Consider the following 14373-nt stretch of genomic DNA (forward strand, 5'->3'; position numbering starts at 1 on the left):
AGCCACAGCAAAGCCTGCTTCTTTGACAGATGTGTTCCTAATCTGCTATGCCCTTCCCATGCAATCAGATCTGCTGAAATAAAATTCCACCCAATGGCTTTCACTCATCCAAAACCAGCTGATGGACAAGTAGTGAGAAATGAGAAGTAATAGTGTAATAGCATTGCCCATGGAAGATTGTTGTTTGGAATTCAGGATTATTGTTTTTTTATTTGTTTATAGGACATAAGTGTCGCTGGCCAACATTTAGTGCCCTAGTTCAGGGGCTCCTGTAGGCCAGACCAGGTAAAGATGGCAGATTTCCGTCCCTAAAGGACATTAGTGAAACAGATGGGTTTTACGATAATTGACAATGGTTTCATGTCATCAGTATACTTTTAATTCCAGATTTTTGTTGAATTCAAATTTCTCCATCTCCAGAGATTTTAACCTAGGTCCCCAGAGCATTGTCCTGCATCTCTGGATTACTGATCCAGTGACAATACACTATACCACTGTCTCCCCACAGGAATTCTGTAAGCATAATTCAAAACAGATAGATAACTGACAAGATTTTTTTTTAAATTAGGTCTCAGCAAACATTTTCAGTTTGTGGAAATAAAGCCCAATGGTGATACAAGTTATTTATCAGTAAATTATAATAACATTACATTTTGCCTGCCTTATTTTATCACCTTTTACAAGAATAGGAATTGTAAACAAATTAAGTTATGGCCAGTTCTATTAGAACAATTCAATATAGAAAGGCATTAAAGATGCACAACACTGGTCTACTTAGAGTAAATCTGTATTTACATTTCTGCATAAAACAACCACTGTTAGTAAGCTTTTGCTATTAAATCAAACTTTTCCATCAAGAAAATAGTTTAAAATAAATTGGTTTATGAATTTTAATACTGTTTATCCATCATATACAGATATTTTAATTGATTCACTAACAAAAAATTCATTTTGTTAATAGATTTTAAACAGCAATAAATTTACATACATTAAAAAGATTTATGATACCATGAATAAAGTGAGACTTCTAAGTTAAAGTAACAAAATTTGTACGATCCTAAGTGTACTTCACATTACAGAGAAATGCTGAGTAGGAGTTCAAGAATACTTGCACATTCTTCTTATTTTGTATACAGATTACAGATATTTTATTCTTCATCCATTTCACAGGAAAAATGGCAGCTTTCCTGTTGGATTGAACAAAATGTGGACCCCTTGCTAATCATAATGAATAGCTGGTTTCATTTCTTTCTCAGAACATTGAAAAGGTTTAAAATATCCAGAGAAAATGTGCTGAAAGTTACATATATTGTGCAAAATAAGCAGCCAGTTTAATATTGCAATTTGAAGTAGAACCATGGTATTATCATTGGGGAGTACCTGCAACTACAAAATCATTGATTCTCATCAGATAATCGAGATACAATAAATTCTAAACACTTCATGCTTGATCAATGTATGTAATCTTGCAGAATTAAGTAAAATCGCATTATTGCTATTTGATCTTACTTCAACATCTGTTATTTTGTTTGGTGTATTAAATTAACGCAGATTAGATTTAGAAAGGGATATAAACTGGAAAATATATCAGTTTTACAGAAGCATAATTCTGTGGAAACATATAGCCATCTTGTATACCTCCCAGATAAAGCTAATGCATCTTGCATAACATATCAAAATGCATCCAAAAAGATAAAGGACGAGATTCTCTGGCCTCCCTACAGTGTGTTTCTCAGCAGCGGGAAACAGCCCGCTGTTGGCCAGTAGCAGGATCTTCTGGACCCGCTGCTCTCAATGAGATTTCCCATCAAATCTATCACACGCTACCGGGATCCCGCCAGCGTGAACGGCCAATGATCTTGCCCCAAGTTTTAGAATGGGACATATCGCCAAAACTAACTCATTAGTTTTGAATAGTAAGGGCAAAATATAAACTTGTAAAGCAATATAAGGTAGTAAGTAGATAACCACATATTTAAAATGTAAAATCACAAACACGGACTTTCAAATTACAGATATAAAATCTAAATTAGATATTTGACCACTATGTTACAACAAACTGCAGCTTTTTTATATCAACTGCACACCTGATACACTAAAACTTTCACATTTAAAATCTTAAACATATATTAGTATATAATAGCATATTAGTGCATCAAACACCAAACACTGTTCATAAGTTATTATGCGCTGGTTCCAATGATAAATTGTCATATTACAAGACTAGTAAACTTGGAATTGAAATGGATGGAATAATTAAATGTGTCACTATTTTTTCATTGAGCAGGTAAACATGGAACTGAATATAAAATAGATCAAAGACATGTTTCCCTGTCAATACCCATCCCTGAGTCAGCTTTCTTCTCTTTTCTTCGTTCATGATTGGGGTGAGAACTGAAAAAAAGAGAAAGGAAATATTAATTTTGCTGAGGCTTAGATATGCTGAAGTCAAAATACAGCTAAATGTAACACGGAGTGACTACAAGTAAGATGATCCATGCAGCTGTTTAGGAAACTGTGCAATTCAAATGCAATCATATTCGCAAGTCTTATTTCATTCAAAATAGCATTTAAGCGAGCAGCTCATATTTGCCGTATCAGCAAACCACAAAACAAAAAAAAAATCAGTTTTGCACTACAACTGTGCAGACAGAACACAATCAAACTGTATTTTGAGTAATCTTTTTGAACTATCCATGTTGTTTGTGCCTAATTTTTCATGAACGTTAACATTTCTTACCCTATATTTGGTTCTGTATCTTCTGCACAGCTTGTGTAAAACAGTATGAGTAGCTAGAGAGTATCAGAAACTGTGCAAGGTAATACGGGCATGAATTACAAAAAGGTCAAAGGGAAGACAGACTTACCTTTGGGGCACTAGCTTCTAGAGAGGTAAGGAAGGGGAGCTTATGACAGAAATGGAATGAAACAGTAGGTTAAGAGAGATGTTAATCCTATTTCAGACATTCAGCACAATCATACTCACTGCCTTATATGATCTATGTATATTGAACAAGATGCAATGATGTTAGCATTTTTTTGTCTAAATTCCAGTCTTTTTCTCATGGAAACCTAATTTGCTGGACGAATTATATTCAACCTAGTTTTGACCTCAAAAGCAAATTAGAATAAAAACAGAACATGCTGGAAATATTCAGCCGGTTTGGCAGCATCATGTGGAAAGAGAAACAGAGCTAACAGCCTGGTAAGTTGAAGGCCACTTATCAGAGACCATGTTTGGCAAGGTGGAGAGAGGCAGACTTGAGGCAGATTCTGAGGTCGCAGCCTAACTGGCCAAAACTGTAGATGCTCTACTGAGGAGTTTTTCCTCCACAATAGAGGCCTGGTAGCTCTGCCATTTTTTATATCACATTTTTGAAAGATGCTGAGGGAAACCTCAAAATGGAGGCACCCTTGTTGTCTCTTCCCTGCAATGGGAGGCTGTCGCTCCCTCTGTTCTAGAGGGTCTCCGATTAGCCCACCAGCTTTGAGAACCTGCCTAACATCCTTAATTGAAGGACATATTCTAGCCACTAGTTGGCCAATCAAGGGAAAACTACTCCCTGATGAATTCCCACCACAGTGCAGGTTAAGAAACCCCACCTGACTCCAACATTAAGGTCTTGACCCTCAATGCAAAATCCTGACGTCTGTTTGTCTCTTCACAGATTCTGCCAGATGGACTGAATATTTCCAGAATTTAATAGTCTTTATCTTGTTTAACTTTTGAACTTTCAACCAGATCAACACTGGGAAAAGAGAAAGTTCCACACTTTAAAAATGCTATGTTTGAACATTCCATCGCAATGAACTTTAATTGAGTTTATGAATACACAAATATTTTTTTTTAATGTATTTTATTCCAAACATATTCAAAAGTACAAAAACACAAATCAGCAACATTATCAACACCCCCAAAGTTCACATTTTGTGCAATGTTTCCCACCATTCACCCTCTCCCCTCCCTCCTTCTCCCCATTAGAATAGTTCCTCAAACATTGTCATGAACAGTCGCCATCGTGTCTCAAAGCCCTCCTCTGATCCTCTCAACTCAAATTGATCTTTTCCAGCCGAAGGAGGTTTTACAGGTCCCACAGCCAAGCCACCACCCTGGTGGCATTGCCGACCCACCAATCCAACAATATCCTTGTCGGGCAATTAGAGAGGCACAGCAGGACAGTGATTAGCACTGTTGCTTCACAGCACCAGGGACCCGGGTTGAGTCACTGTCTGTGTGGAGTCTGCACATTCTCCCTGTGTCCGTGGGTTTCCTCTGGGTGCTGCGGTTTCCTCCCACAAGTCCCGAAAGATGTGCTTGTTAGGTGAATTGGACATTCTAAATTCTCCCTCTGTGTATCCAAACAGACGCCGGGAGTGTGGCGACTAGAGGATTTTCACAGTAACTTCATTGCAGAGTTAATGTAAGCCTACTTGTGACACTAAAAGATATTATATTATTATTAGAGAGGCAAAGGCCACAACATCAGCCCTCCTCCCCTCCATCAGCTCCAGCATTTCCGATACCCCAAAGATCGCTACCATTGGGTCCGGCCTGACATCTACACGGCAGCGCGGTAGCACAGTGGTTAGCACAGTTGCTCCACAGCTCCAGGATTCCAAGTTCTATTCCTGGCTTGGGTCACTGTCTGTGCGGAGTCTGCACGTTCTCCCTGTGTCTGCGTGGGTTTCTTCCCGGTGCTCCGGTTTCCTACCACAGTCTAAAGTTGTGCAGTGTAGGTGGATTGGCCATGATAAATTGCCCTGAGTATCCCAAAAGGTTAGGTGGGGTTACTGGGATAGGATGGATGCATGGGCTTAAGTAGGGGCCTCTTGCCAAGGGCTGGTGCAGACTTGATGGGCCGAATGGCCTCCTTCTGCACTGTAAATTCTATGATTCTACACCTACAATCTTCGATAGTGTCCCGATTACCGCCTCCCAGTATCTATCCAACTTCACGCAGCCCCAGAACATGTGTGCGTGATTCACTGGTCTTCGCCCACACTTCTCACACTCATCTGCCACCCCCTGGAGCAACCCATTTTTTCATCTCCCGGTCATTTGCTACCCTCTGCACCATCTTGAATTGAATCAAGCTCATCCTCGCGCACAAGGAGGTCGAATGTATCCAAGACATCGCCTCACTCCACATTCTCCATCCTATCTCCTCCGCCCAGCTCCCATTTATTCTTGATCCTCACCACCTTCGCTCCCCCAGCCGCCCATATATATTACCAACCCTGCCCTCCCCCTTCACATCCGGGAGCAACAACCACTCCAACATGAGAAACTCCGGCAGCTTGGGAAACCCTCTCCATTCCTTCCACGCAAAGTCCCTCACTTGCATACACCTGAATTTGTTTCCCTTCAGCAGCTCCACCCTCTCCCGACCTGCAAACCTCTCTTCCAAGTACAAATCCCTCGGCCTCACCAGCCCCTCCTCCCTCCACTTCCAATACATGCCAGCCGTCTCCCCGGCTTAAACCTGTGGTTTCCACACAGCGGTGTCAGCACCGATATCCCCTCCATCCTTAAGTGCCTCCTCAACTGGTTCCATACCCTAATCATGGGCTGTACCACCGGGCTCACCGTGTACCTCCCCGGCACAGCGGAAGCAATGCCGCCACCATGGTGCTGAGGCTAGAACCTCTACCATACTCCTCCTCCATCTTAACCCCTCTCCTTCCTACCACTGTCTCACCTTCTCCACCTTCACCACCCAGTAGTAGTACAGCAGGTTTGGTCGCGCTAACCCCCCTTTCTGCCTCTGCAACTGGGCCCTCTTTACCCTTGGTACCTTCCCCGCCCACGTAAACTCCAAGATCGCTGTGTCCAATTTCCGGAAAAAGGCCTTAGGAATAAGGATTGGGATGGTCTGGAATACAAACAGGAACCTCAGCAACATGCTTATTTTAATTGCCTGGACCATCACCGCCAGTATCAGGTGCAGCGTATCCCACTCCTAAAATCCCCCTTCCTAAAACACCCCCCTAACTTCCACCAACGTTGTCAGGTTCCATTTGTGCATCGTCAGCCACTCCTCTGTCACCTGGACCCCCAGATACCTGAACCTGTCCCTAGCTATCCTAAATAGCAATGCCCCCAGATTGGTTATTAATATGAATAACATATAGCAAACAATCAAGTTATACCGCATAGATTATAAATGATTCCATATGTTATTAATCTGGATTGTTAAATGAATTAATTAACCGTATATTCCGTGCAACATAAAAGTAATAAAACTAAATAATGATCAACAGCAACTAACAACAAATAGCAATGTCACAAGTGTATTGCTAGCTTTTGACAACAGTGTATAACATTTGAGAACATAAGAATGTGAGAGCTAGGAACAGGGCTAGGTCATTCGGCCCTCGAGCCTGTGCTGTTTTTCAATGTGATCTGGGAAATCTTCTACCTCAATTCCAACTTCCCCAAATGACCAATTCCCTTAGCATCGAGGAGCTCATCAATATCTGTCTTTCTTATGTTCAAAGACTGAGCATTCATAGGGCCCAGAAAATTTCTAAGTTCATTTGTGGCAGGTTTTTCAGGGAGTTTCCAACGGCTCTGCCGGCGAGTTTCTCCCCGCTATTCAATTACACGTAGTCACTTTTTTGGGCCGTGGGGAATTTCTTACCAGTATAGCCCACACTTTAAAAAAATTTTAATCACTGGGGAGCTGAAATCAGCGATCGGGCCGCTATTTTGAAAGGGTGTCCCGACCTCAAAGCGAGCTTGTGGGCCCCCCCCCCCACATACATGGGCACTACTCCACACCCCCAGTGAACCGCTATGGGGTCCCTGGGGTCCCGCTCATCAGACTCCAAGGCCCCTTACAGCACCCCATTGTTTCCGGACCCCCACCTATAACCCCCACCAACCTCCAAGAGCCCCTATTTACCTGCCCTGCATGTCCCCACTCTTCAACCTCCCCTCCAAACTCCTTTCATGGGATCTTTGCACGACTACCTTGACACCCAGATAATGCTTCTGCCAGCTTGGCAGTGTCAACTGGTCACTTTGCAGTGCCAAAGTGGCAGTGCTAAGGTGCCAGTTGGACAGTCCAAAGTGCCCACGTTCCAGGGGAGGGCCAGGGGCCCTGACTCTGACTCTGACCATTCAGGGGTCTCAGATGGCTGGGGGAACCCCCCTGGGTGCCGTTCCACGTTTGTGTGGACCAGTATTGAACGGTGCTGGCCGCAGCCTCACTGGCGATGCCGGTGGATACTGGATAAGTTTGCTGAAGTTGGTTTCAAACTGGCTTCGGCATGTGCGTTTGGTCTTGCCCCTCGTCAGCGGGATTCAGATTCCGATGCCTTGTGGGACTGGGTGAATCCCGCGACACAAGACTGCTGCGAAGCCCCCGAGAGGGCTCTCCCAGCATTCACCACCCGTACCGTGCTCTTCCCAAAAGGGAACAAAGTCCCCAGTGAGCACATTTAGCCGCATTTTTCCTGGCACTTCAACTCGTGTTGAATATGGGGCCTCAGCGGGGAACGCGCAACCGAGGCCGCACGTAACCCTATTTTTTTAAGGGAGCTCAGTTCGCCGGAAGTCCCCATTGTCGCGAGAGATCATGACGCCATTAATTGCACTGAGACCAACTTTAGAAATGGCGCCCCAATCTTCAAAAAACGAAGTTGCTGGCAGGGTGGGCTCTATCAGAGCCCGCCACACCAGCGTGGCATTGTGGGATCCACCCTTACGTCTGCGGCGATATGGTGGAGAAAGCCGCCGGGTCAATGTTGCTATCCTCATCTGCTGTCGGTCGTTGTTTATATTCGTGGAAATTCCACCCCTACTTGTTCAATCTCCCATCATAAGTCAATTCTCTCAAGTCAATTAATTAAATGAACCTTTGTTGCCCTCGCTCCAAAGCTAATATGTATTTCCTTACGTAAGGAGACTAAAACTGTACACAGTACTCCAGGTGTACTCACACCACAGTCCGATACCATTGCAGTAAGCCTTCTTCACTCTTTTACTCTAATCCTGGTGTAATAAAAGCTAACATACCAGTTTCTTTGCTAATTGCTTGCTGTTCTTGCATGTTGATTTTCTATGATGCATCTAAAAGGACACCTGGGTTTCTTTGACTGCAAACATTTCTCAGTCTGTACCAATTGATAAATATTCTGCTTTCCTATTTTACCTTCCAGTGGATAACTTCCCAATTTCCAACCTTATATTCCATCTTCTTGTCCATTCACTACCATTTTCAACGTCTTTGTACCCTCCTCACAGCTTAATTCCCCATATAACTCTCAATATCAATGACTTAGATGAAGAGTTAGATCATAAATAACTGAGGCTCAAGAACTGATCCTCATGGCACCACATCAATCCGGGACTGCTAACCCAAAATGGGGTTTATTTGATCCATTTGCACAGGGTACTTCCTTGAATAATGAGCCTCAATTAAGCACCTTGTATCAAAAGGCAAATGTTTCCCTTTATCATTAATTAAGCTAATGTTTATGGTCCATGTTTAGCTCTTCACCTTTTTATTTGTATTTCACTGATTAAAAATAAATCCACTTACTCCTTAACCAATTATAATACCAATACCATTTGAGATCCCCTATTTGACTATTTTTTAAACATATGTTAAAGTCCTGCTTTTTGAAAGGAAACATCCAGCTTTCCCAATGGTTTTGTGGGTAAATATATCCTTGATGAGGATATTAGGCCAAATGGGCCCAGTTTGCATTCTTTTGCGAGTTATTGAACTTCAATTACTCAGCACAAGTGGGATTGAGAAGGTAAAATCATTCAGAATTCTCTCTCTTGACTGCTTGATCACAGGTGTTTATATATGAAAACAGGAAAGAAAAGGCTGAGACTTGGTGGTAGTGTGTAACATGACTGGATGGTCTGGTTCAAGCTCAGGCTTAGCTTTTCACCTTCACTGACTGGGAAGGAAATTATGGAAAATTCTAAAATGGGTGTGCAATATTCCATGTTACATTATCCTTTGTTGCTCCATGCCAGTGTTTCTTATCATCCAAGTGGTTTAGATCACTATCTGCTCTTAACTGAGAAGGTTCAATAATGGAAGAACGTCCATTTGGGCAAGGCACAGGATTGCAAACAACATCTAATGAATGTACTGCCAGTAACACTCCTTTTGTCTTGTGCCCATGCCACCTTTGTCAAATCTCTCCTGAGCTCCCACCTATGCCTGACCTTCTGTTGTGCTCCACCAGCTCCACACGGTCTTAAAGAGCATAAAATCCATCACGTTTGTCCCTCTTCTTAGCTTTGAAGAAGATTGAAGTCCTCATTGCTCTGTTCAAAGGAGCTTCTAAGGCTACATGGCAATCCAGCAATGCGTCCCCCAGCAGAGTACTCAAATTGCTGAGGCACTGTGGCAGTGGCTTCATACAGCACAATTTAATAAGAGCAAAATAGTGCAGATGCCAGATATCTGAAACAAAAACAGAAGGTGCCGGACAAACTCAGCAGGTTGGCAGCATCTGTGGAGAGAGGAATAGGGCAAACTTTTCCAGTTCAATATGACTCGTCTTTGGAAATCCACAGATGTTGCCAGGCCTGCTGAGTTTTTCCAGAACTTTGTTTCTGTTCCACCCAGCACAAGCCTGCAGTTCTCTCTCAGATGATAGCATTTGTGCTCATGCCTCTAACGTACTGCCTTCGCCTTTACTAAGACCATAAGACATAGGAGCGGAAGTAAGGCCATTCGGCCCATCGAGTCCACTCCACCATTCAATCATGGCTGATTTCAACTCCATTTACCCGCTCTCTCTCCATAGTCCTTAATTCCTCGAGAAATCAAGAATTTATCAACTTCTGTCTTAAAGACACTCAACGTCCTGGCCTCCACCGCCCTCTGTGGCAATGAATTCCACAGACCCACCACTCTCTGGCTGAAGAAATTTCTCCTCATCTCTGTTCTAAAGTGACTCCCTTTTATTCTAAGGCTGTGCCCCCGGGTCCTAGTCTCCCCTGCTAATGGAAACAACTTCTCTACATCCACCCTATCTAAGCCATTCATTATCTTGTAAGTTTCTATTAGATCTCCCCTCAACCTCCTAAACTCCAATGAATATAATCCCAGGATCCTCAGACGTTCAGCGTATGTTAGGCCTACCATTCCTGGGATCATCCGTGTGAATCTCCGCTGGACCCGCTCCAGTGCCAGTATGTCCTTCCTGAGGTGTGGGGCCCAAAATTGCTCACAGTATTCTAAATGGGGCCTAACTAATGCTTTATAAAGCTTCAGAAGTACATCCCTGCTTTTATATTCCAAGCCTCTTGAGATGAATGACAAAATTGCATTTGCTTTTTTAATTACGGACTCAACCTGCAAGTTTACCTTTAGAGAATCCTGGACTAGGACTCCCAAGTCCCTCTGCACTTCAGCATTATGAATTTTGTCACCGTTTAGAAAATAGTCCATGCCTCTATTCTTTTTTCCAAAGTGCAAGACCTCGCACTTGCCCACATTGAATTTCATCAGCCATTTCTTGGACCACTCTCCTAAACTGTCTAAATCTTCCTGTAGCCTCCCCACCTCCTCCATACTACCTGCCCCTCCACCTAACTTTGTATCATCGGCAAACTTAGCCAGAATGCCCCCAGTCCCGTCATCTAGATCGTTAATATATAAAGAGAACAGCTGTGGCCCCAACACTGAACCCTGCGGGACACCACTCGTTACCGGTTGCCATTCCGAAAAAGAACCTTTTATCCCAACTCTCTGCCTTCTGCCTGACAGCCAATCGTCAATCCATGTTAGTACCTTGCCTCGAATACCATGGGCCCTTATTTTACTCAGCAGTCTCCCGTGAGGCATCTTATCAAAGGCCTTTTGGAAGTCAAGATAGATAACATCCATTGGCTCTCCTTGGTCTAACCTATTTGTTATCTCTTCAAAGAACTCTAACAGGTTTGTCAGGCACGACCTCCCCTTACTAAATCCATGCTGACTTGTCCTAATCTGACCCTGCACTTCCAAGAAGTTAGAAATCTCATCCTTAACAATGGATTCTAGAATCTTGCCAACAACCGAGGTTAGGCTAATTGGCCTATAATTTTCCATCTTTTTGCTTGTTCCCTTCTTGAACAGGGGGGTTACAACAGTGATTTTCCAATCCTCTGGGACTTTCCCTGACTCCAGTGACTTTTGAAAGATCATAACTAACGCCTCCACTATTTCTTCAGCTATCTCCTTTAGAACTCTAGGATGTAGTCCATCTGGGCCCGGAGATTTATCAATTTTTAGACCTCTTAGTTTCTCTAGCACTTTCTCCTTTGTGATGGCTACCATATTCAACTCTGCCCCCTGACTCTCCTGAATTGTTGGGATATTACTCATGTCTTCTACTGTGAAGATTGACACAAAGTACTTATTTAGTTCCTCAGCTATTTCCTTGTCTCCCATCACTAGATTACCAGCGTCATTTTGGAGCGGCCCAATGTCTACTTTTGCCTCCCGTTTGTTTTTAATGTATTTAAAGAAACTTTTACTATCATTCCTAATGTTACTGGCTAGCCTACCTTCATTTTTGATCCTCTCTTTCCTTATTTCTCTCTTTGTTATCCTCTGTTTGTTTTTGTAGCCTTCCCAATCTTCTGACTTCCCACTACTCTTTGCCACATTATAGGCTTTCTCTTTTGCTTTGATGCATTCCCTAACTTCCTTTGTCAGCCATGGCTGCCTAATCCCCCCTCCGATAACCTTTCTTTTCTTTGGGATGAACCTCTGTACTGTGTCCTCAATTACTCCCAGAAACTCCTGCCATTGCTGTCCTACTGTCTTTCCCACTAGGCTCTGCTCCCAGTCGATTGTCGTCAGTTCCTCCCTCATGCCCCTGTAGTTACCTTTATTTAACTGTAATACCTTTACATCTGATTCTACCTTCTTTCTTTCAAATTGGAGTTCCTGACTGCTGGTTCCCTTTACCTGCCTGACTTGCAATCACACCCTGCTGTCCCTGGCCACTGGCAGGATTTAAACTACTTACTCTGACAGGTGTGACTTCCTCCTGAATCACAGTGTCCAGGTAAGTCTCCCCCTCCCGGATGTGCCTCAGTGTTTGAAGCTCAGACTCCAGCTCATCATCTCTGAGCCGGAGCTCTTCGAGCAGCCAACACTTACTGCAGATGTGGTCGCTGCAGCTCGCAATGGGATCTGCCAGCTCCCACATCAAGCAGCTCAAGCACATCACCTGACCAGCCATCACTAATTAATTAATTAGTTTAATTTAAGTTTATGAGTTTAGCTGTGTTTTTTTTTAAATTTGGGGCAGATTTGCTATCAACCACTCAGATCACAGCTTCCCTCTGACGTCACTTTTGGAAAAAAACAACTGGAAAACAGGAAGTTACCGTTAGGTTTTTATACTCACAGAGACTGCTCCTCCTCCGAACGGTTCCCGAAATTAGGCCCGAAGAAAGAGAGAGAACAAAACAGTAGGGGAAAAGCACCTTTTCCCACTCTTCACCGAATTACCTCACTGCACCAAATTACCAAATTCTCACTCGGCCTGTATCTCTCTCACTCAGGCTGTGTCTCCTTGACCTGCGCAATGCTTACTAATGTGCGCTTTCTGTCTGTCTTTTATACAGACTTTAGGATGACTCACACTAAAACCTCAAAGAGAAGAAAACAATGTGTACCTTTGTGCCCCTTAACAGGCCTCAGGTGACTGCCAGATAACTGCCTCTCAGCAATTAGGGTGGGGGCAGCTTCAGCCAATCAGACACTAATCTACACTGCACTTTTAACTGAAAAACAGCAAAATTAGATTAACCACTTACCTTTCCTGGTTACCTCACTGCACCAAATTACCAAATTCTCACTCGGCCTGTATCTCTCTCACTCAGGCTGTGACTCCTTGACCTGCGCAATACTGTTGCCTCTCAGCTTACCAGCCCAGAATGTTTTTGCCCAAGCTGAGGTGGCACAGTCTGAAGCCAGGCATTTTAGGCCCAGAGTTAATTGCTTGAGGTCTTCTTTCTTGGGGTAGGCCATTCAGGACTGAGATGAGGAGAAACTTCTTCACTCAGGTGGTGAACCTGTGGAATTCTCTACCACATGAGGCTGTGGACGCCAAGTCACTGAATACATTTAATAATGAAATAGATAGATTTATTGACTTTAAATGCATCGAGTGGTATGGGAACAGCGTGGGTGCATGGTGTTGAGATAAAGGATCAGCCATGATCATATTGAATTTTGGAGCAGGCTCGAAGGGCCGAATGGTCTACTCCCATTCCCATTTTCCATGTTTCCAAGGCTATCTGAAGTCTTCCACTACTGAAATTCAGCAGCCTTCCACCTGCCATGCTACAACCACTAGGGTAGCATCTCCTAGGAGCACTACGACAGGTCAAGACAAATAGAAACAGTCACTAAGGGAATATACTACAGTGATTAGTTGATATTTTTCTACAATTTGGCATGATATAATTTATATATTTGGAATGTACATTTTGCGTTTGCTTATATTTTTGCTGTGTGGCAGGATATGATGGCCAATGCCAAAGAGAATATACGGCATGGGGTACTATTATTGAATTAGAAATTAGGGTTCAGCTTCCTGCCATTACAATTAAATTAGTTCTCCAAATTCCAGACAGAAAGGGACTTTCTGGGCTGCAGTTTCCCTTCCTTGACTTACTCATTTGTCACTTCCTCTTCAGCTTCTGATCTGACATCAGGTTACAAAAGTTTTGCCCTCATGACGGCAAATCTGTGCATCATGCAGCATAACACCCTTGAGACACCCTTGCCAAGTACTGCAGGGCTCTTCCAGAGCAATCTGGACCAAGGAATCATTGTTTCAAATTTCCAGTGGTCTGCTGTAACAGATTTCTTGTGGCATAATGGCTGTCACCCTATGCCTGGTCAGCATGTGTGCGCGAGTTACGAACTGGAGTCAAAAGACAAGTTGATGGCTGATAACCTTTGTCACCAGTAACGACCCTTTGGTTTGCTGTGGCACGAAGGATCACTATGGAATTAAGGCATTGTGACTTGCAATGCTACCAGGCATTGGCCTGCATGATAGAGTCTGTGGTCACACACCAGCTAAGGGTTGAAGGGGTGAAATACTTTTTAGTTCAAGCACATGGCACAGTTGGCACGAGGTGCATGCAAAGCAATGCTTGCGCAATCAATGGCATCCAGCACCATGGGGAAGCTTGCATTCTTTGCAAAATGCTCTTGCAATCTGCCTGGCATGGAGAAATCAATTTAGGGGCACGATTTAACTAAGTCACAACCGACTTAGTGTCGTGATGACGCCATTGAATCTTGCGGGATTCGCGATGCTTGAGATGTCTAACGAGATTCAAACGAACGTTGCGAGACGTTGCAATTAGGCTCATTTAAATATAAATGC

The 14373-nt window shown here is 43.4% G+C and overlaps 1 protein-coding gene across 4 annotated transcripts in view; it reads right to left on the reverse strand.

Moving 5' to 3' along the window:
- Positions 1-769: 769 nt before the first annotated feature.
- Positions 770-14373, reverse strand: part of LOC140389792 (sodium-driven chloride bicarbonate exchanger-like) — a 548473-nt gene continuing 534869 nt past the window's right edge. For 3 of the 4 annotated variants that reach the window (XM_072474332.1, XM_072474325.1, XM_072474346.1), the window contains one exon: positions 770-2394. In XM_072474332.1, coding sequence (XP_072330433.1) covers positions 2316-2394 — 79 coding nt within the window. In that variant the 3' untranslated portion in view covers positions 770-2315. Of the gene's footprint in view, positions 2395-2867; positions 2907-14373 lie in introns of all 4 variants that reach the window. The other variant, XM_072474340.1, reaches the window with a different exon arrangement.

Source organism: Scyliorhinus torazame, chromosome 2 (assembly GCF_047496885.1).
Source record: "Scyliorhinus torazame isolate Kashiwa2021f chromosome 2, sScyTor2.1, whole genome shotgun sequence".
Classification (NCBI taxonomy): domain Eukaryota; kingdom Metazoa; phylum Chordata; class Chondrichthyes; order Carcharhiniformes; family Scyliorhinidae; genus Scyliorhinus; species Scyliorhinus torazame.